At 39.1% G+C, this 22,364-nt stretch overlaps 3 protein-coding genes and 1 long non-coding RNA gene across 6 annotated transcripts; 1 reads left to right on the forward strand and 3 right to left on the reverse strand.

The window, feature by feature from the left end:
• Positions 1-599: 599 nt before the first annotated feature.
• Positions 600-8,218, forward strand: LOC135614967 (uncharacterized). 2 transcript variants are annotated; one of them, XM_065112875.1, is made up of 5 exons: positions 600-741; positions 3,232-3,414; positions 6,347-6,623; positions 6,805-7,153; positions 8,081-8,218. In XM_065112875.1, exons 2-4 carry the CDS (start codon positions 3,237-3,239, stop codon positions 7,142-7,144), a joined length of 795 nt encoding a protein of 264 aa, XP_064968947.1. In that variant the 5' UTR covers positions 600-741; positions 3,232-3,236; the 3' UTR covers positions 7,145-7,153; positions 8,081-8,218. The 2 variants fall into 2 exon arrangements, with proteins under 2 accessions (XP_064968947.1, XP_064968946.1); XM_065112874.1 differs by lacking the exon at positions 8,081-8,218 and having other exon boundaries at positions 6,805-7,270.
• On the reverse strand, positions 8,163-9,379 carry LOC135614968 (uncharacterized). Its single transcript, XR_010487787.1, has 3 exons — positions 8,989-9,379; positions 8,575-8,654; positions 8,163-8,457 (listed from the first exon to the last, which is right to left on the reverse strand). It is a non-coding gene; the product is annotated as an uncharacterized LOC135614968 (long non-coding RNA).
• A 1,154-nt stretch (positions 9,380-10,533) lies between these two features.
• Positions 10,534-16,809, reverse strand: LOC135614965 (probable U3 small nucleolar RNA-associated protein 7). Of its 2 annotated transcripts, none has more exons than XM_065112872.1 (9): positions 16,678-16,809; positions 16,259-16,315; positions 15,773-15,838; positions 15,586-15,675; positions 15,038-15,170; positions 14,683-14,801; positions 14,089-14,156; positions 12,495-12,543; positions 10,534-11,989 (listed from the first exon to the last, which is right to left on the reverse strand). In XM_065112872.1, exons 2-9 carry the CDS (start codon positions 16,313-16,315, stop codon positions 10,973-10,975), a joined length of 1,599 nt encoding a protein of 532 aa, XP_064968944.1. In that variant the 5' UTR covers positions 16,678-16,809; the 3' UTR covers positions 10,534-10,972. The 2 variants fall into 2 exon arrangements, with proteins under 2 accessions (XP_064968944.1, XP_064968945.1); XM_065112873.1 differs by lacking the exon at positions 16,678-16,809 and adding an exon at positions 16,472-16,663.
• Positions 16,810-19,954: 3,145 nt separating this feature from the next.
• Positions 19,955-21,388, reverse strand: LOC103987987 (NAC domain-containing protein 83). The gene is made up of 3 exons (XM_009406474.2): positions 20,873-21,388; positions 20,515-20,804; positions 19,955-20,421 (listed from the first exon to the last, which is right to left on the reverse strand). The coding sequence occupies exons 1-3, from the start codon at positions 21,057-21,059 to the stop codon at positions 20,155-20,157; spliced, it is 744 nt and encodes a 247-aa protein (XP_009404749.2). The 5' UTR covers positions 21,060-21,388; the 3' UTR covers positions 19,955-20,154.
• Between the last annotated feature and the right edge of the window lie 976 nt (positions 21,389-22,364).

Raw genomic sequence — 22,364 nt, forward strand, 5'->3', positions numbered from 1 at the left:
TTGTGCTTGGCATGGTTGCAGGACATTGCAGTCTTACAAGTCTCTTTGTTATGTTCTTCATTTGGATTGGAGATGCGATCTTTCCTCACCACACTTAATTACCAGGCATGTATTTTTCTCAGACAATTAAGACAGGGATGGAGCAACAGAACCAGCCATGCTATCTTTGCCTCACCACACGTAATTAGCTACGCTTGTCTCTGCTGCTGATGCAGTTCTTCACCTCAAATCGATGCAGAAGTGAAGGATGAGAAAGCCAGGAAAATCTACATGTTGTTTGATCTGATGAACCAGTGTTCTAAGTTTCCCACATCACAGCGCTGCTGATGGGATGGACAATGTCGAACAAGATCAGTGGTGAAGTTTCCCTCGATGTCATTGTTCGCATTGCGTTGACTCGTCAATTCCTACTGTAGTTAGGTCCCACTCGGTCGTCCCCGCGGCTGACTAGGCTCTCGAACCGGGTTTAAAATGGGTCCGGTTAACCGGACTCGAGAACGAGTCGGGTTATTAATAATACGTGGCGTGTTGGATTTCCACGGTTCACTATATAGGTGAGTGTTGGGTTCGGCCCATGACCTTAAGTCGAAGCGGCCTGAGCCGGGTTCTACACCAAGTGGGATGGGCGAGCGTCGGCTCTACGGACGAGTAGAAAGGGGTGATTAGGGTCGTCGAATCCACCGAAACGGCAGTCGTGAACGCCGAGGCGATCGTCTCCTCCGCTCCCGTCGTCGTATTCAGGTGCGATTCCCACTCTCCTTCTTTCGGCTCTTCCCTTATCTTGATCGATTTCTTCTTTTCGTCGTTCGAACACGGTGGCCCAATCTTTGCCTGTTTCGAGCATCGGTTGGGGTTTCATCGACGGAACGGTGTGAAGACGAGGTTTACGGGTCTTGAACTGGGCTGTGAACGAGAGAGGAGTCGGGAGATGTTGAGAAGGGCGAGAGTTGAGTGCTGAATTGAGTAAATTGGGAACGCGTATCGTTATATGGATGGAAGGAGAATGGATTTAACCCTAGATCGACGATGCTCTCTCTCCTTTGTCTCCGCGTGCAAAGGCAGCCGACGGTTCGCCTGTCCCTCTTTCTCCTCCTCCTCCTGGCCGCCCCCAGCTGAGCCTCCCTGACAGCCCCCTACCCTCCTCCTCCTCTGTGCTTCTACCCCCTCCCTCCTCTTTTCCCCTCCTCGCGCCCCTCTCTCTCTTTCTCCTCCTCCTTCCCCGCCCCTTGCCGAGCCACCTCGACAGCTCCCTTCTTCACAGCAGAGCCGCCGCCCCTCGCCGAGCCTCCACAGCTCCTCTCTCTCTGCCTCTTTCTCCAACGATCTTGCTTCTCCTGGCAGGTTCCCCTTCTCCTCTTCTATCTCGCCCGGACAGGCCCCATCCGGCAAACTTTGAATTTAATATCAGTTTTAATTATCGTTAATAATGGTTAATTTTTGTTCATACCAGTTTATAAACTGTTTAAAAAACTAAAATTGTCATTGTCAATGGTATTTTTTTCAATTTCCACTGCTTTATAGATGATTAAATGAATGTATTTTGATATCTTAATAGTAAAATCTTGAATATACGATGACATGAAACTCATGTATTAACTAATTTTTATTTTAATAATTGTCTTTCTTCTTAATTATATGTTTATAATTTTATATCGATGAATGTCTTACTTTGCTCGGGCAAACTCCTGGCACCTCAGGCATTTTGGAACCTTATCAATGCATTTGTGAACACTGCATAACACTAAATGCCAAATTTAGCTATGCAGAGATTAAATTTGATCTTTGTTGTTGGATCACCCAGTGATCAAACAATGTATTCATCATTTAATGGGCTTTTCCTTCTGTATAGTTGTTTACTTGATGTAATATTAAATGCCTAGCATAATTAATGGTATGAACAATGACTTCATACAAAGACTTTTGATATCCTAGTCAAGAACCCTTTAGAAAGTTAAGTTTGACATCATGAATATTGTTGTTTCCTGCACTTTTTTTTAAGATCAAAAGAATTATTCTGTAGTAAATGTCTTATAGGTTGTGAATCATGAGAAATTTAGTTTGTGATGGAAGCTAATTTTATTCTTTTTTTATAAGACTATGGAGAAATCTTACTTTGTTCCCCATGTTTCTCTTAAAAGTTGCAAATGGATTCTACATTCCAGTCTTATATATTAGTTCTATAGCTTGACGTCATCAGTGGCCAATTTTACACCTTTGAGTTGCTGAAGACAAGACAAAATATTGTGTCATGTGAAGCTAACTCATATCAAGCTTGAAAAGTTGTGATGGACAACCATGGTTGTCATTCGTAATTAGGACTGTAAAATCGTTTGATCCTTTGGCCCTAATCAGGCCTAGTGCATTGGACTGGTCCTTGAAACGTAAATATAGTGAGCTCGGGTCCACTTGCGAGTCCACTCAATAAAATCAATATATTTCCATTTCAAGGACCATCTCAACTTGCCAGGCCCGATGTGGGCCATAGTATCATGTGATCTTATGAGAGGTCACGAGTTGGACAATCGTGGTTTCGACAATGAGCATTGCTTATATAACACCTCTTATTTGCAAAAAACGGTTATTGTGTGCCTTTTTCCAGTCATGAAAGAAGCATTCGGTCAAGGTCACAGCTCAAGAATCAGAATATCTCCAAAACAAAGCTAATAAATAGAATGTTCTTTGATTATTACAATAGAAATCTCATCACCAATACCAATATACAAACACTCTTGGGTATCATTCTCGAGTAGAGAGACCAATTGAATCCTTGTAAACCTGAAAAAAAAAGACACAAAACAATAAAATTATTATTAATTCAAATAAGAGATATTATTATTAAACTATGCAATCACTTTATTAAAAATGCAATTATTAATTTAACAATATTTGAGAGTTATTAAATCATAACAAAAAATATTCATAAATTTCTATAAGTATATATATTATCTTAAATTTATTATTTTCTAAATTGTAGGATCTTACAATTTGATCCTACAATCCAAGTTTGTTGACCCCCTTTCCAATCCTATGTAGGAAAGTTTGACAACCTTGCTTCTCATGAATCTAGCATATGAATCCATGATGTTAGCTGTGACAACTCTGATGTGCTTTTTTATATTTATATATTTTTGGCTGGCTGAAAATTTTAAATGCTCTATTATGCATTCAATGCTAACTTTTTTTATTTGAATTCTCTGCTTTGCTTATATCTAATACAATATTGTACTACAGCCTGAATGCCTGATATGGATCTGGAGACTGAGAATCGGCTTGCTGCTTTACTGATGGAAGAGGCCAGGAGATTGCGCTTGGAAGCTGAAAAAGAAGGCGTTCATGTTTATCTCCACCAGCCTAATGTTAGAGGTCGACCAAATTCACGATTTTTGACAGCTACTGTTCTTGGAGTGCAGCAAGGTTTGTTGCATAGCTTCTTTCTATTTGGATTTTCATTTTCAATATTGGGTGACCACATTTGATGTATGGCTTCGGTTTATTGCAAAACTTGTCCAAGTTAAACATAATCAGTAATAACTGAATGGATTCTTTATAATAATCTTATCTTTGGGGAAGGAAAGAGTTGTCATATTCATGGCTGCCTTTTCATGGCCCAAGGCTAGTAAATTTTATTAAAAATGAACAGACTCTTGTTAAGTGTATAAAACCATTGATCACAGTATTTTAAAGAAAAGGAAAAATAGAATTAGTAAAGGATCTGGAAATTTTCAAAATACAGTTTTTAATTGGAATAATTTACATCAATTAAAACATTCAGCTAATTGAATATTTAATTACTTGATAAATTATATTAGCTGTCAAAGTCTACATTAAAGTAGCTAATTAGATGGATAGGCTCTATATCTTTCAAACAGAAAGAGACATGTTCCTTTGATATAACGGATCATCTCCTGGTGCATTTTACTTGGCTTATTAAACTGAAAGATATTTGGAATTTGACTGATTGCCTAGATTGTGACTCTTGAATCAGTCTGTCGCCACTGTAGTTTTGTAGTAGTTATCTCAGAACAAATCTATCAAACATTAAGAACTTATACTTCATCTCGAACTCCACCCTCTTCCTTGAGAAGAATAAAAAAGGATTGGATTCTATATAATATTTCAAATGACAGGTTGGTTGATAAATAGAAAACCAAGTTTAGCAACATGTAGAATACATTTATTAATAGTTCTTGATTCCATGGTGTTTTTGTTAAATAGAGAATACATGTTGGTTGTTTTTATTACGTCTTTTGATGTTGTTTTGTTTTTGATGTTCTTATTCTTAATGATGGAAGTTTCAGAAAATAATTTTAGGCAATTAATCTTGCAATTTGCATAGGCATGTATCTTTCATGAGGCACAAATTGGCAGCTAGTGTGTATTGTATGTGTATACGTATTCATGTGGGCAAGCCTTGTTGTCACTTCAAGGTTGATTCTTTACGACTTATGAAACCAAGGTTCGACCATGAAAATAGTCTTTTTGTTTGCAAGAGTAAGGCGGCGTACATTGACCCTCAGACCTTGCTGATGTGAGCCTCGTGCATTGTGATATTCTTTTATACATGAAAGTTCATGTATGTGCTAGCATGTGGGTGTATGGATATGCATGCATGGTTGTTGTGTTTGCCAGTGATTAAAATAGGCGCTCGGGTGCTCACTTAGGCGCTCGAGCGAGGGGAGACGAGGCCCGAGCGTCTCGTGGGTGAACCAGGCAGCCCGCTTCGATGAGGCACCGCCTGGGCACTCACCTGAACCCAAGCGTCGAGTGCCTCGAGCTAGTGCCCGGTTCAAATAAAGCAACCGAACCAGACTTTTAAGTCTGGTTGATTCAACAGTAGTTAGTTGGTTCAATTGAACCAAATAACCAGTATTTTACTTGCAAAAGCCACCCTTGCACACCCATGCAACCCCAAGCTGACCCTAGCATACTTCTGCCTCTACCGCCGACACATTCTGCCACTGCTTCCATCGCAAACGTAGCAGATTGAGCCCTCTATCACCGAGGGACGGGTCCGACGACCTAACAAGAGCTCGTAGCTTCCTCCTATCGTCGCTCCGTGTGCAGTTCCTTCCACTGTCGGGGGAGAGGATCGTAGGTTCCTCCGGCACCAATGGATGCCCTCCGGAGCTTTCGTTGTTGTCGCTGCTATTATCGTTCGCAACTTCCTCCATTGTCGCGGCTGTCTTAAATTGAATCCTCCGTTGCTATTGTTGTCATCCGAAGCTTCCTTTGTCACCCCTGCCTTCTCCTTCCCGCTTTCCATTATCGGTGACACTTTTATCCTCCTTTGCTACTGTTAATAGTTCTTTTCTCCCCCTCTAACTATTATTAGCAGTAAATAATATACTATTAACAATTGATTGTTAACTACTGTACAAAGTAATCTCTATTTACTATATTGATAATATACTATTTAGATTTTAACACTCCTAATCTTTGTTTATTTAAAATTATTATTGGATCTTTTTAATTTAATGTCATATTTTTATTTATATAATCATATTTATCAATTATATTATATGTTTTTTTATATTTTAATATTTTATAGTGTCTCGTTTTGCTTGAGCAATCTTCTAGCACCTCGAGCATTTTGGGATCTTGGCGCCTAACGTTTTTTAAATCATTGGTATCTACATGCATTGCATGTATGTGACGATACATATATGCAGTTGACTCGAAGGACAGCATGTCTGTAAAAGGGTTTTAGTGTGTTTGATGTTGGGATCGGAATGCTTTTTCTGTGATATTAAGCCCACTGGAATTGGGAGACAGTTGATCAGCCAGGTCACCCAAACCACGTAGCCTATTTTACAAATCAGATCACAGCTGTCTCATCTGCCCTCTTACTTCCCTGGTGTTACTTCCTATACCAAAGCACAAGGATATTGTAAATTATTGTAAAATTATTGAAACATATATATATGTATTCTTCTAGTAGCAAACTGATAAAGTCCATTCAGTTAAATTGTGAATTAGTGTCCAATGTTTCTATTACCCCATTTTATCTTCTTGAACTGCAGCAGGGTGCAAACTATCCTTTAGTGCTTGAGAAATGAGCTTCTAGTGTCTTATAGGAAAATGATACCAAAAAATATGTCACTGGTTCTTGGTAGGCCAAAAAGTTTCATGGAGAAAAATTCAACTGGTGTCTAATAAAATCATGATTCTGAGAAACCATGACCAACCACTTAGCAAACCATGTAGTGGAACTGCAAGTGCTATTTTTTATATGCCAATGTACTGCCATTTTATTTTCAAAGAAATACCTGAAGGTTTACTTTGATCTAATATGTCTTTGCTTCATTTATCTTCATTAATTTTATCGATGCCCTCTGTTCTTCATCAGCAAATCGAACTGTTGAGGTTACTGAAATGTGGCGAGCTCGGGAGAAGGAACTGGAGTTGGAAGCTAAGCTTGAGGATAGATCAAATAAACACAGACATAAAAGTAGGGGTGAGAAGCATCACACCAATTCACCACATATGGGTTCTAGTTCGAGGAAGAAGGAGAACATGAAAACCACCATCTCATGCTCGACAAGAAAACAAGATCTAGAAGACTGCTGCTCATATGAAGATGACGGTCTAAGAGACGAAGATGTTGAAGAGTTTCTTCACTCGAGGTTATAAATGATTTTACTTTAGGCCTCGTAGTTGTTAACCTCAATATGGTTAAGAGCATTCTAGATATCTATGGTACTACCTAGGTGCATAGGTACCTGAAGCATTTGCCTTTGCACGTACATAATCAGCGTTTCTGCTCTTTCGAGCACATTTTGACCAATTTCTCATGACTGTATACAGGGCGAAGCGGGGCAGAGGTGCTGTAGGTTCAAGAATGGATGAAGCTGGTCCATATCTTTCACAGACATGTTCTGATCAAGTTGGTCACTCGCCAAGTCATGATGTGCGGGTGAAGGAAGAATGGGAAAACCGTATTCTTGGCCCTGAGAAACCAAGCTTTCTGAAGCTTGACAGTGCACTTTGTGATGATTCCGATACAGAAACTAGGGTGTGCCATACAAGTAGCTCAAGGAAATGCCGTTCCAAGATAAGGAGATCAAGGGAAGAGAAACTAGGAAAAAGAAAAAGGACAGAAAAGAGATCCAAGCATCACAGTAATAGCAGAAGAGCAAAGGATTGATGTATAAGGGTGAGATATAACTTATTCAGATGTTGTCTTTTTATTATCTTTTCTACTTGAACCTGCTTGTAGAATTAAAATATGATTTCACGCATTTGATGGATCATCCAAGTTACATCAAACCCATGTAGTGAGTGCATCAATACCTACCTCTGTGGTTCACGAAACCCATGTGTTACTCTTTGGATGTAGTACTCTTTGTTTGACCCCTAAAAAAAAAAAGCAGAGTAAAAGATGTTTAACCTAGAAAAGATCAGCACAGAATTGATTGGAAAACAGCTTATATGATTAAGTAAAAAAAAAGATTCATTCAATCTTTGTTATTCAAAATGTTATTCCAATTAATTTCTAGGATGAAGGTTCATGTATCATAGATTGATTGGTTCTTCTGGTTGTATAAGTCTGTCGTGCTTGCTATTTTCATCAATTGTGGTCTTTTATCAGTAGTTGTATCTTTGACAGGACCATGATATATCCCTTAATGAGATGTATGACATTCTCTGCAAGCAAATTTCTGTAGTTATCAAGATTCTGGTTTCTGCTTGCAACCACGCTTATGGTGAGCTAAAAGCATGCAATTTCTTCTTAATCCGCTTGTTTGTTTGCTTGCTTGCTAGAGGCTGTCGTGTGTTGTTAGGATCAAAGCTCCTCTCCCATGAAATAGAGGATTGGTTCCACAACCAAATCCATAAATCGAATGTCAACTGTAGCTACAAATAATTTCTACTGTGCTCTTTTAAATCGGTCATTGCAATTACATTTTATTAAAAATATAATTTTTTTTAAATATATTTCAATGATGATAAAAAAAAATCTATATAATCAATTTTAAATAATTAAAACTCATGGTTTTGTTATTGTTATTGACATCCGTATTGAATGTGACTATAAATGAATTAAGTAGTCTTTAACCACGTCTTAATGTATCTATCGCAGAGACACTATGGAGGGAGTGCATGCCTAAGAAAAGAGGAAGACACGTTACGTCGAGTCACAAGATATGGAAGATAGCTCTTTCTAAGTGAAGAACTGGTGGGGGTGGGGGTGTGATTATAATAGGTGTACTCCTCCTCCATTGGAAATGGTAAATGTGCCTCCAATCATCATCATCTCATCCAATTGATATTATCTTACTGTTTTATCTTCTTCACAAGGTTTCTGATCCCCGCAAATAATGTAGCAATATCAATCGATTCCCAACGGGGTCGTCTCCAGGAATCTTCTTCTTTGCAAGGTTGCTTTTATCTCCTCTCTCTATCCCGCAAAATTCAATTCAACCTATCAGCATTCCTGATGAGTGGATCCACAAGGCCCTGAAAAAAATATTTAAGAATCGATCACCCAACCATATTCCCTCACAAGGCAATAAATATACAGTCAAAAGTGACAACACCATCGTTTACAAATCTCTCTGATATCAATCAACATACCTTGGTTCACTTTCTATATATAACATCGGATTTGCATTGATGATTGGCTGGCTGGTTTTGGATCGAGAAAACAAAGCAACCTGAGAACACAGAAATCACAAAAATATTAAGATGCGAGTCATCAACGAAAATGTATCTTAATCACTTATCAAATTAAGTACCTTAACAAAACCTGACATGAGACCAAGCTTTTCTACAAAGGCATCTTAATATTCATACTGAAGCTTCATCAGATTTGTCATACAATATAGAGTTCATGGCTTAAAAAAGTATTAGCATATGCATATTAACCAGAAAAGTTCAAAAGACTGAAGCTGTATTTTTAACAACAATTGAAGAATATATCATGGTCTTAATCGGACACAAAATCTGCAGTCACAACATAATTCTGATAGGCAAACCCAAGAGACTTACTCCTCTTTCCCTTTCCTTGATGAGGTAACTGAGGTTTGGAAGGTGAGGTTTTGGGGGTTGCATCTGAGGTTACTTTAGGCTTTTCTTTGGTTGAACCTTCTTCTTTGAGCACTCGTTTGTCAATTTTCTCTGTTGGAGGAGTTGGTTGGGGAGCACCAGCAGGAGGTGATCGTGGTCGAGCATCTTTGACCACTTTATCATCTGATGGGACAACATGGGTGCCGCTAGGAGAAGACTTGGATACTACAGAAACCTTAGTCCCAGGTGTCACAATATCACCTTCCTTGGCTGCAAACTGTCAATGGCGAAAAGCACTGAATTTTGTATCAACTGCAAGAAGGAAGAATCAACTATATAGGAGAAAATTATCGGAAGCCAAATTAAGATTACATCTGACCTTTTAAATAATCCCAGCTACAGGTCTATTTACATGAATTGTCACCTGAAACAAAGATCCATAATGAAAACAGTTCTAGTAACCAGCTACGCTATAAAAATCAAACAATAAAACCTTATCAGTCTCAATCTGGGCAACCGGTTCATCAACTTCAACCCCTATCACCAGGCTCTGTGCCAGATATCATGCCCATTAGACAATTAGCACATTTGGAATGTAAAAAGACAAGCACATTACATGCATTTACAAGAACCTGCCCCTAAATGTTTCAGATAGGAACAATTAGATATCACAGAACCAAAAAAATATGATTTTTCGACTTTGTTTATCAAACTTAACCAGTTATTTCAGGAAACTTTGAGGTTGACAACATATGTATATGCGTGACGGGATGCCTGCATAAGCATCAACAACCATGTTTATATGCATGAAGCAAAGAGAGAAGTACATACTTTTCATGAAGGTAGCTAAAGTCCCATCAGTAATAGATTCACCCATGAAGGGAACAATAGCATCAACCAAGTCCCCTGGAGCTTTTTTTTTTCTCCGATTAACATACTTCGTTTCCAAACAAGTCGCAGGAGAATGGAGATAGTTTCTAATGCTGCAAAAGCAGGCAAGATAAGCATATGCAAGTGTGTACCATTCTCAGAAGCAAATGACCTACTCCACATTTGATAAGGAGAGGCCCTTAGGAGCAGCCTTAAGTTCCCTGCAATTTTCACTTATGCATGATGTTAAAGAACACAAACAACCAACATTCACAACATAAGCACTTCATCTATAACAGAAAAATACAAATTGAGTTGAAGCAAAGAAAACCATGAGGACCACTAATTAAATATGAAGGTAATATCAGAAAACCAAAAAGGCCCCTCTCAAGAGCTAACCTCGTAGGCTTCGAGCACACCGAGCCACCTGAAAAAATATATGATGTGAGATTGTCATGACTATTACGATGAAGTGCAATTGTGATATATAGAAAAATCACCTGGATGCATATGATGGCTCAAGTGCTGGACATGTCTAGCACTACTTGCAATGAGGAGAACCAGCCAGGACATACAAACAACAAAATTTAAGTGCATTCTAATGATGAAATGTAGAAAGGCATACTATGTACAAAAATGACAGAAGAAAATAACTCATGATCAGAACTCAGAAGCTTTATAAGTATAAACACATTTGACTCAGGAAAACCCTAAAAGAAATTTAAGCTGCATCATAACACCGAAAAGGGGAGCCCTCCCATCTACATCCCACCATCTCTTCCCCAACCATTGTCCTCACATTAGAGGGTCATCCTTAAAGATCCATATCTTAGATTCTTTTTCCAAAAAAGAGATGATTCTAATTAAAATCTAGCAAAATGGTAATAAGAGTTTCCAGCTGCATCAGAGCTGATTAAATTACAAAGATCAAAAGGAAAACCAAATTTCCAAATGCAGGTGGATCGAGAGAGTCTGGTATGATTGGCCATCCAATTCAAATCACGATTGGAACCATTATCAACTCAAATTCAGAACTGCCAACAGGGTTCGATCGAAGTTGCTATTGATTGCTGCAAGTGAAATGCCTGTCCCAAAATCATGACACCTTTTTCCGAGAAAACCGCTGCAGTGCTTTCGGCAATTCAGCCTCCGCTATTCGTTGTTTCTTCAAGGGTCTATCATTGTTCATTTGTTGCTCCAAGAACGGCCTCTTCGCCTTGAAAACCTCTTCCTCCTTCTTTGCTGCCCTTTTACTTGGCTTGTTCCTGCCCTTGGTCTTCTTCTTGAACGTAATGCTCTTGGCAGCCTCAACCGCAGTCTCCATCTCCTCCTCAGTCTCCTTTTTGGTCGGTCTTTCTTTTCTCCTTGGTGGCCTCACAGTGCCGATCTTGCTTGGCTCCAACATGATGGTCTCTGGCTGAAGCTTGTCGAGAAGAGCATGAACCTCTTTCTCTCTCCTTTGCTTCGTGGTCTCATACGGGTTTGCAACCCAAGTATCAAAGTTAGGTTCACCAGATCCTGGAATAAGTATGGAAGAGATGCCCATTGAGTGACCAATACCCAAGACATCTTCATATGGTCGGAAAGAGACCTTTCCTATTTGATATCCCTTCACCATAGCATGGCTCATATACTTCTCATATTCCTGATTCCCTGAGTCTCTCCATACTTGAACTCGAGATCCATTTCCAATGGCAAGTAAGCCCTTCTGGCTGAAGTCCATGGTCTGAGCATGCCCTGAGTATGTATTGAGTACACCAAACTTCCTAAGGTCCCACAACTTGATCTTGCGGTCCATGCCAGCTGTGGCCATTAGTTGGCCTCCACTGTGGAAGGCAACTGCAGTGACAGGACCATGATGGCACAGCATAGTGACGAGGGGTTTCACACTTGTGGGCTTCCACATGGTGACTTTACCACCTGAGTGGCCCAAACCAATGACAGCATTATAAGGGTTCACCCGCATAACGTCAGTACGGCCAAGACCCGTCCGGTAATTGGCAACTATCACACCCGTGCTCACATCTTGGTAATGAAGTTGTGCAAACTTGTTTACTGATGCCAGGAGGAAATGCTTGTCCAAAAATTGAAGCTTTAAAGGTGCACCATGCTCCTAAGATTCAAAACAACAGTTAGTAACTTCCATCAACCAACAAAACAATATACTAAATGAACAGCAGGCATTTTGTGGTTAATGAGTGAAGTCCTATCATAGTATCAACCAAAAAGATAAGCACTGTATTAAAATATAATAGACAAATTTTCATTTAGAATGTGAAGGCAAGTATCACTAAACAGTTGCATTCATGACTAGTGTTGGAAGTTCTACTAAAAATAGCCAAATTATATCTCAGTCATCGTGTCATTCTTTAGCATTATCTAGATGGACAAGAGCTGCAAAAGCAATAAAATCTGTTGACTGAACATTATGTCATGCTTTAGCATTATCTAGATAAACAAGAGCTGCAGAAGCAATAAAATCTGTTGACTGAAAGTTACAACCTCAATGCAACTGAACTTACAGAAATTTAAGTTGTAAAAGGTTTACAAGAAAAAAACACAAACTTTGCCTCTCGGAATAGAAGTCAAAACAATAATCCATGTTCACAAAGCCTTACCTCTAAACAGTGTATTTCTGTACCATGTCTGTTGTATATATACGGATACCTGCCAAATTTAAGACCAGCATATTGATAATTAATATCACTAGTTCAGATGGTAACAGTAACATAAACACAAACACCATAGTAAACACCAAAAGCAAAAGTGCAGATTACCAAGCCAACAGTTCTGCATTGACAAATTGACAAGGATGTTTACTTGATATTATCTTACAGTAGCCAGCGAATGCAAAAAAACAGGATGACAAAGCCTTGGGCAGTTATACTTGGAAGAATCTATATATAAACAAATTGACATGGCTTGTGATGATACCAAGAAAATTATTGTCAATGAAACATTTGCAACTAGTGTTTGTCCTAAGCATGTGAGCAAATTGAATCTTAGTAAGATGTGAACATCTTAAATAAATATTTACTTGATTTACACAAACAGGAAAGCAACACAAACTAGTTTGATCCTTTCGTTGCACACTCAAAATATAAATGTATAGACCATGCATCACTCAAGGCACTTAACAACTGCTTAATTATAGTACTGATTTTGAGGTCTGTATATTTTGTGATAATTGTGTTGAAACTTTAGCAAACACATGCGCAAATGCATGCACACCATGCAAGACATTTGAATGATCAATCATAACTCAATTGTTTTTAATAAGTTCATGATAGATCAAAAAAATAATATCTTGATTTACATCACATCAAAAATTAATGTATAGATTGGCCAATTTACCTAGGAATTGCAAGTAATTGACCATTTTTCTCTCAAGATTGAAATTTGCCTTCAATGAGATGCTATGCAGGATCTTCATACTCTCTATAGCTTAAAAATTACTGGCATTTCCCTATATTTGTGCATTCTGTTCACAGATTATGCATCTATGCCAATAACAGGTGGAACCTGATCTATCACACGATACATATCAAATAATACACCCTGATTTGAGAAATCTGATGTTCTCAAACTGCACCAGTATCTCCATCTAATAATTTATACAGATTAATCAACAATCTAAATCAGGATTTATGCAACCTTGACACTTTTTTTAACAAGTGGAACCTCAATACTGTTGAAATTCCAAAATTTCTACTATTGGCTATGCATGTGCAACATACATTGCTCGTATCAGATGCAGATATCATATCCAAGTTTCTAGAGGCAACATATTCATGATGCTGACTAAAGAAATTAAGATTTCAGAAAACCATCCAGTCAATAGTTGTTTTCTAAATGAATTAAAGATCAATTCCTATTATTCATTTCACCCCCATGGTAATAATTCTTGCATGACAGATCTACAATCTAGATTTATCTTTACTCCTAAAATTTAAAAACTTCTGTTGTGAAAATATTGCAACTCAAATATAACAGTGTAGATTCTCTCATAAATAAAATGGGTTTCAAAGAATTTGTTCACTGTAACTTTCCCTGATATAATAAGCTTGTGGAAGGTTTATCAGAGTGATCAAGCTTATTTTGTCACTATCTGGATCTCAGAAAGTAAAAGAATTATTACAAAAGAAAAAATAATCATCCAAATGAGGTAAGCAAGTACATTATTCTTAAATTCGAAATTTTAAGAGAGATTACTTTTTCTGAGCCACTGCAAAAAATTGCTCATTGTGTAAGAAAACAACATCACGAACAGTCTCCCTAACCTGAAGAAGAGAAAATTTATCAACCTAAGGCTCAGTAGAAATTATATAATAATAATTAAATCACAAATTCAAACTGATGTTCATTATACGTACGCCTAAATGCAGCTTGCCTGAGTGAAGTAGTGAATTACATTCGACATGTTTAAAGTAAATATCACATATGTATCTCAGACACCTGTTTTTGCTTCCCTCGGGAAACAAGATCATACACATTTTTGTGTCCATTTCAAGGTATATTCAAAGAATACTTATCAATGGTGATGAAGTGGATAATTCTTTGCTTGGGTATGTTTTTTATGAAGTTAAAGAAGTATCACAGAATTATATGACAACTTCCATTAGTCAATTCTTTTTCAGTTTGCAAACCTCACAAGTAGTATTGCCAAAGAAAGAAGATAATATATTCTAATCTTCCCTATCTCATATTACATACATGAAATCAAACTCCAAACATATTAGATGCATGCATATCAGTTTGGGTTCTTTATCAATGAAAGATTGAGGGCAATCTTGACCAAAGACAAACCTGAAACTCTTTGATCAGATCCATACTCATCATATCCATCATAGCAAGGTGGCCTTTACGTCCTCCCACCAACATATAGCGTCCGCTTGATGCATATTCGAGGTTATATGGACCCAATTCTGGACATCATCGAGCAAAAGACAACTTGGGCATAAAATATTATCCAACAAAGGCTATTCTAAGAGGCGAAAGAAAATCAGAATAACAACAGACATGTCATATAACCAATATAATAAAAGGAAAGACAGATGACACCCGAATTAGAGATGTCACAAACAGTTGTGTAATCCAAGGGTTGAAAGTATTTCAGTACCAGATTGACTTTTAGTTCCAAACAAGAAAAAGCAAATTTTACCAGGTAAAATCATATCGAATGGCTTTCTTGAACTTATAACATCCACTTCACGAATTATAGACTCCTGCTTGACCATCCATGTTTTCTCTAAACCCTCAGGTTCCAAATAGCCTTCATCTGTAGGCATTAGCCACTGAAAGAAATAGAACACAGAAAATCATTCATGATTCTGTAGCAAAAAGAAATTTATACTAACATCTTCCAGCAGCAAATGGTAGGAGATAGCAATCTTGGGAAAAGGAGAAAAAACAAAATGCCAAGTAAAATTTCAAAATTCATGGAATAAACTAGGTCACTACCAAAGCAAATGCACAATAGAAACATGACATGGTAGTCAAGCTGCTTATGTGTCAAGTCATGCAACCTAAGTTAGTTTAAACTAATCTATAAAAAAACATAGCTCGTTAGCAATCATTAATGCCTCACAATCTGCTAAATTTCAAAATGATATATGTACTGTAGAGCACCAAGTAGTTCACTAGATGTAGCTACAAAATCATTGGCATTAAGTTGTAATCTAGTGAAAGAAACAAATATCGCAGTTGAACCTTCTCTGCCTTGGCAGCAGCTTTTGCAGACTGGCTATATAATTTTTCCCTAACAGCAAGCTGGCCCTTCAACTTTTTATCTCGTAAAGTCTGAGGCATAAAGAAAAAAAAGATGAAAAGTCAATAGCAAAATCTACATATATGAGAAGATAAACAAGCTTCAAAATAAATGATAAGAATAACAAACCTCCAAGTTAGCACCATCACCACGTAAATATTTTCTTGTTTTCAAGTTCAACTCATCAGACATATCCTGTAAATTAAGAAAGAATAATAAGTAACTCCTTGTTTGAAGAACTTATAGCAATGTATATACGTTAGTTCTGCAATCAACAAGCAGCTAACCAAAGATTCATGAATATTCACAAACACTCCGCAAAAGAAAATTTTGCACATTGATTCCAACAAGAAGGCGAGATTTAAAGGTGCAACAAAACATGTTAAATGAGAAAAGGACTGGTACCAATGACATCTAAAGAACATAATTTGCAGCTATCACAAAAAATCAACCTCAATTTAGACCAAAGATTGAGGACAAATACATAAATAATCATTCTTTTATTATCAGCCGAGGACTTCACTGGAAATACAGGCCTCCGTTAATCATCAGCCCCACGATTTAGACAGAAACAATCAAACATGTCCAACAAAGGCGTTAAGATTTAACTTTTACCTGCTCGGTTGTAGTAACCAATCGATCTTTATCCATGATTTCTTGATTCGCCACCATCTGGCCAATTAGCACCACACTAAGTCAAGCATACATATTGAATCGAAAACAAAAACTAGAACGAAGTCTAATTGTTGATCTCTACCTGGAGAGGGTGGAAAAGTATGGAAGTGCAAGAAAACCAACGAGGGTTATCAGGGAGATAGAATAGACTACCTGACTAGTGCGCACTAGCCATTGAGCGCTGTTGCTATTGGGGAGAGAGTTGCCGGGGAGAAGGCGAGAAGTGGAGGAGGGGAAGAACGAGACAGCGGAGGAGAACTTGAGGGACGACAACGGAGAAGGAGATAGCGAGGACAGCGGAGAGGAGGATGGTGAGAGAGGTTGTCGTGAAGGGGAAGGAGAGATATAGAGAGAGTTACCGTGAGTAGAATACAGCGCCGTAGGTTCGCCTGTGCAGGGAAGCTGCTCGCCAATCGTCGGAGGAAGACGTCGTCGTTCGCTCGAATTAGGTTTAGGTTTCACCCACGAATAAGAGCAGGTTTCCGTGTAACACTCATCTCAATCGTTGATCAAACAATTCTAGGTCCAGATTACATATGAGTCGACGGTTCAGATGGTTTCTCTCTTTAAATTTAATAGATATTTAAATATATTGTTTGTCCATGAAAATATTATTTATCATAATCATAATTTATAATTACAGAATCCAAAATACTCATAATAATATTAGCAAAAAAAAAGACTAATCTGTATATTTAAAAGATTTAGTTATGATATTTTAATGATAAAACATTTATTATCATTAAAATTCTTTTAATGATAATATCATCACTAAGTCTTAATGTTCGTAGCAAAAAAAAACAACTAATGAGGAGTTCTTGAGATTTTTATGAATAATACTAATGATGATCAGTGTTTGACTCAAAGGGATTTAAAGAATATTTCTTGAGGGTTAGGCCAAGAGCTGTCTATACTCGATTGATTGGGTTTTATGATTTTTTTATTGATGAGATATTTAAGGAAATTAATTTATAAAATTAATATATATATATATTAAAATATAAAGTTGAGGAGAGATGAACACATGAAGTCATGGAATTTAGGATTAGCTGATTTACAAATTAGATATAATGTAAATTTGTGGGTTTAGATCACAATTTTTTGGCAAGTTATGAATATTCCACTAATTAATATTAGGACTTTAAAAAAGGGTTTAGTAAGGTTATATATGACCCATGAGAGTTACATATATACCTAATTCGACGAAATTACGATGATTATTATATTTATCTTTTTTTTCAAAAGATTTTTTTTCTCAAAAAAATAAAAATAATTTTACCAACTTTGTAATCTTCCTAAAAAAAATTACACCAATAGGAAAAAGAATGTTGATGATTTGTTTTCTTTTCCCATTCAAAAGTCAAACATGTTCCTCTAGATCAAGATTCATGGTAAGTATAAGTGAGCCTTGTGGTTGATTTGGGATTGGATTCCCTTAATAAAGCCTGCCTCAAATTGTTCCTAATGTTGCATAGAACTATCTATTAAGATGGATTAGGCTCATCAATTCCATAATCCTCATCCCAATTCGTCATGATGCATACAAGACAAACGCTAACCTAATTTTATGGGTACATTCAAGCACAAGGTAAAGCTCGACATGTTGGGATCTCTATACTCCCATGCCTCTAATTTTATGGGTACCTTCTTCTTCTTCTTCTTCTTTTCCTTTCTTCAGCATACTGATGATGGCTATTACAACCACCATTCATTTAATTCTCAACTGGATGATGAAGGCATGCAGTGTGATGCTTCTCTTTCTTGTTCAGCTCAGAGTCCCTCATCAGGTGGTGGTCAGTACAGACTAAGACAAATACAAGACAATAAAAGAACTCCAGCCTGATGTTTAATGGATTGACTGCTTCACGAGAACCTCTAGAACGAAGAAGCCGAAACCAAAAGGTGATTCAGTTGAATAAGGATGTGAGATCATCTGGCTATCATGGTAGGAAAGGGACAAGGAGGATTGCAGGGGTACAAGAGAGCGTTCATTGAACCGGGGATGGGAGAAAGGAAACACACAGGTAGTGTCGTGGACGAACTCCCAAACCCTTAGTGGGATGTTGATCCCAAACCCACACACACAAGAAACCCTAAGCGGCAGCACATCTCAGCCTCATGTCGTGGGAATCACGTAAGCAATTAATTATACTGCTCATGCATTGTTCATGGCAGCTTCAGATCCCCTCCATCTTCTTCTTCTTCTGCCCACCTTCATAGGTTAGCTTATGTATTATTGCTTGCCCTCCTTGTTCTTCTTATCTGTGCCATGTCTGAGTAAAATATTGCAGCCTCCAGAACATCTTGTTTCCTTCGTCGTGTGACCTTAAAATACTGCAACACCATCCATTGTTGCAGTCAAGGTAAGTTGGGATACCATGTCATCGAGGTTGCAGATCAGCTTTTGTCAGGTTCTGACACATGAACTCTTTGTTCATCCCTGTAAAGGAGGGTGGTGTCTACTTTTTAGGGTCATTAAGTTGAGATTGGCTAAGAATTGCCTCATCTCTGTAAACTTTGGTTGTGGCAATCAATGGATGCCTTTGCCAAATGTATTGGGCAGCCTGCAATGAATTCTGCATCAGTCTCCCATGTGCCTCCACCTTCTGCAAGCTTGGAGCTTTGCTACTTGTCCCATGCTGCCACCACAGCTTGATCGTGTTGTGTGTTCGTGAAGCTAGCAAACACTCATGGATGTCCTTCATGGAGCAGTTCCAGCCTTTTACTGTGTTGCGTTCTGTGAATGCAGTATCATTGTCTATCCAAGTTTGCAGAATTCAGCAAACTAGCACAGTGTCAGAAGTTATATGGAGATATATGATCATCAACAGTTTCACCATTAGCTCTTGAATAGAGTGGATATGACCTTAAATTGGAGCTGTTTGTGGACCAAGGAGAGTTGCATCATTGAGTCATCCACAGGATAAATGTTCCATCAGATCACAAAAAGTAGCAGTAGCTCACACCATCCAAATGATTGTCCACTCCATGTCCTCATCCAGACTGTTCCGAGCTTTTGAATCAGCACAGATGGCTGGAGAAGAAGAAGTTATCACAAGAGTGGTCCATGGAAGAGGTAGAGAGAGAGAGAGAGAGAGAGAGTAACCCAAATGTATAGCCAGACATACAATACAGCATCTCATGACTCTGTACTATTTGGTTGATTTGGAGCAGCTATTCCACAATTAATATTGTGACTGTAGAAGAATAGTTGTCATTTGTGAGGCCACTGTTCTACAGACTCTGATACAGATGCCCCCATCTGACCAGGTCAGGAGTGGAGATGGACATTAAACACAACACTAATCATGGGTCTCAATCTGATGTGAGCTCCACCTCCCTCATGTCAAAGCAAAATCTTGAGCAAAATATTCTTGGCCAAGTTGGGACCCAGATGCCATTGACTAGCATCTGAGCTCACACACCCTCCTTCTTCTTCCAGCTGGTCCCGGAGGCCCATGGCATCTCTTTCACAAGCCAAATGGAATCATGCCTCCTCTTTCTTGCTCACCTTTCCTTCCTCTTTCTCTCTCTCTCTCTCTCTCTCTCTCTGCTGCAGCATAGGATCCTCTGTGCATGGCAGATGCCATCCACAGTGAGGGAATATCAAGTATGGGAGAAAATGGGACACATGGCTGCATCAACACTGAACACTTCTTCCACATTAACCATCAGTTCATCTGCTCCGTAAAGCTCACTTACAAGTGGATGAGAAGACTAGAGATCCTAGAGTCAATAGCTCAAAGATTATTTAGACTTTGGCTTCCGAAGAAAAAAAAAGAGGAGACTCGAGGTTTTGTACACTGATACAGAGAATTTTGATAGTCCTCTCGTCCCTATGGAAGTGATCTGCTAGAGCTGGTCTCCTCTCCGGTACTGCTGGATCCATCGGAGTGATCTGTGACGCAGCTCGAGCCGGATGAACATGATGTGGAATGACTTTGATCGCCACCTCTCTGCCCCATGAAATCAATGAAGCCATCACGTGTGATGGGGTCTTCGTCTTCTTCACCAGCTTCATCGGTTCCGACCTCCATCTTGGTAGCCCTTTTCTTCCTAAAAATGCGACAGAGCACCCAGTCGCCGCTCGGATCTACCGAACTCTGCGTGATCATAAGCATCATAGGACTCAGCAAAGATGACACAGTCACCGGTAAAGCGTAGATTCTCGAAGAGGAAGAAGACGGAGAGCTCACATGAGTCGAGTTCTTTCTTTGGGGGAAGATGCAGGGTCTAGTCTCAGGTCCGGCGAGCCGGTACTCATGCATGATCCAGTCGGTCTTGGTCCCCGTCGGGGGCTTTCCCCGGTAGAAGACCAAAACCTTCCTCATCCCGACGACCACCTGGCTGCACCGGGAAGACGTGATTTGCTTGTCCTTCCCTGTGGCCTTCCAGTACCCGGACCTCGCCGCCCGGTTCGACCGGCTACCCCTGGGGTACTTCGCCTCCCTCAGATTGAAGAAGTACCTCTCCTCCTCGCACCCACCTGAGCACCCGCGAGGACAAGGCTTCAGTCACCGCTACAGGTACAGTAAGGATCGCTATAGGACGCACCTGGTAAGTCCCACGGATCGAGTCTTGCGAGATTGATCTCAGGGATGATGGCGGCAGGCAATGGGCAGGAGAAGGCCTTCCTCTTAAGGTACTGAACCACCAGCTCCTCGTCGGTGGGGTGGAACCTGAACCCAGGTGGGAGCCTCAGCACTCCATGCCTCGCAACAGCACTCGGCTTCCTGTCCATCTGCAACTCGAACCAGGAAACAGAGGAAAGAAACTACTGCACCCAGCAGCAACACCAACGACAGCGAGGTCTCTCTTTGTCGAGCTTAAGGTCGATTCATGCTTTTTCTTCGTCCGGTTAGCGGAAAGAAGGTGCAGGGAGCAAGTGGACAAGGAGGTGGAGAGGGCGAGAGCGTGGGTGGGGGTGGGGATGTGGGTGAGGTAGTGGTGGTGGTGGTGGTGGGCTTTATAGGAGAGGTTGCGGCCGCAAGGCGACGACTCCTGTGGCGTGAACCGGACTCAAACCTTTGACGCATCTTAAACAAATATAAATAACATGTCTGGTGACAGCGATTCACATATCTGAGAACATATCAAGTCATATGAAACTTCTCCTCTTAAGAGGTTGAAGAAGAAGGAAACAGGGCAAAAAAGACTTCTTCCTCTTCTATATTTCTTGCTGCCAGAGCAATTCCAGGAGGAGAAGTAACTCCAACAACAAACCCCATCAAAACTTAAAGAGCTTCCTCCACCTCTCTCTCTCTCTCTCTCTCTATATATATATATATATATATATATATATATATATATATATATATGTATGTATGTATATATATATATATGTATGTATGTATATATATATATATGTATATATAGGATTAGGAGTAGGAAGACAAAAAGAATCATTGATTAAAATGGAACTGGAGAATGCTTTCTTTAATTAGAAGAAGTCAAATTGAATAGACCAATGTATAAAGAACTTTTTCCTTTTAATTATAGTAAAATATTGAAAAAAATATTTGATGTAAATTAGCACATCAAATCAGACTAATGTTTCACATCGAAATAACAAAAAAAAAGGAAAAGGGTGTGTTTTCTTTTTCTTCTTTTACGATCTGCCATTGACCAAATTACCCTCACCAAGTTTCATACTTCTAGGCGAGATTTCGCGATGACTGAAAGGGCAATGTAGTCATTAAGTTATTACGTCAGTCTTACGACGACTCCTCCTGGCCTGTGAGATAAAACCTGTGTATTTTTCTGTTATGAGGAAACCATCCTCGGGCCATAAGATTCAATCGCGCCCGTCCATCTTCCGTGATCAGACATCCCCGCGCATCACAAAGCGCAGTTATATGCAGCTTGGAGAGGGCATAAATGGTGATTCGGATGCGCATTGGCCACGGACTAGTGGACCTACTTGCTTCCGAAACCGCAGACAACAGGGGCAAAATGACAAATTTGCCACTACCGTGGAAATGACGCTAACCCAACCACATATCTAATACCACAGTGGAAGAAAGGGCATTAACTTCCACCAGAAATC

The sequence above is a fragment of the Musa acuminata genome, chromosome BXJ2-6, assembly GCF_036884655.1.
Source record: "Musa acuminata AAA Group cultivar baxijiao chromosome BXJ2-6, Cavendish_Baxijiao_AAA, whole genome shotgun sequence".
Classification (NCBI taxonomy): domain Eukaryota; kingdom Viridiplantae; phylum Streptophyta; class Magnoliopsida; order Zingiberales; family Musaceae; genus Musa; species Musa acuminata.

What these genes read in the sequence shown, in the direction of transcription:
- LOC135614967 (XM_065112875.1), top strand. Translation starts at nt 3,237, where the DNA reads ATGCCTGATATGGATCTGGAGACTGAGAATCGGCTTGCTGCTTTACTG. An exon ending in TGTTCTTGGAGTGCAGCAAG is followed by an intron (nt 3,415 to 6,346) that starts GTTTGTTGCATA and finishes GTTCTTCATCAG; the next exon opens with CAAATCGAACTGTTGAGGTT. An exon ending in GAAGAGTTTCTTCACTCGAG is followed by an intron (nt 6,624 to 6,804) that starts GTTATAAATGAT and finishes GACTGTATACAG; the next exon opens with GGCGAAGCGGGGCAGAGGTG.
- LOC135614965 (XM_065112872.1), bottom strand. Translation starts at nt 16,315, where the DNA reads ATGGTGGCGAATCAAGAAATCATGGATAAAGATCGATTGGTTACTACA. An exon ending in ATTCGATATGATTTTACCTG is followed by an intron (nt 14,802 to 15,037) that starts GTAAAATTTGCT and finishes GATGATGTCCAG; the next exon opens with AATTGGGTCCATATAACCTC. An exon ending in CAGAAATACACTGTTTAGAG is followed by an intron (nt 11,990 to 12,494) that starts GTAAGGCTTTGT and finishes TTTGAATCTTAG; the next exon opens with GAGCATGGTGCACCTTTAAA.
- LOC103987987 (XM_009406474.2), bottom strand. Translation starts at nt 21,059, where the DNA reads ATGGACAGGAAGCCGAGTGCTGTTGCGAGGCATGGAGTGCTGAGGCTC. An exon ending in CGATCCGTGGGACTTACCAG is followed by an intron (nt 20,805 to 20,872) that starts GTGCGTCCTATA and finishes GCGGGTGCTCAG; the next exon opens with GTGGGTGCGAGGAGGAGAGG. An exon ending in AAAGAAAGAACTCGACTCAT is followed by an intron (nt 20,422 to 20,514) that starts GTGAGCTCTCCG and finishes ATGATCACGCAG; the next exon opens with AGTTCGGTAGATCCGAGCGG.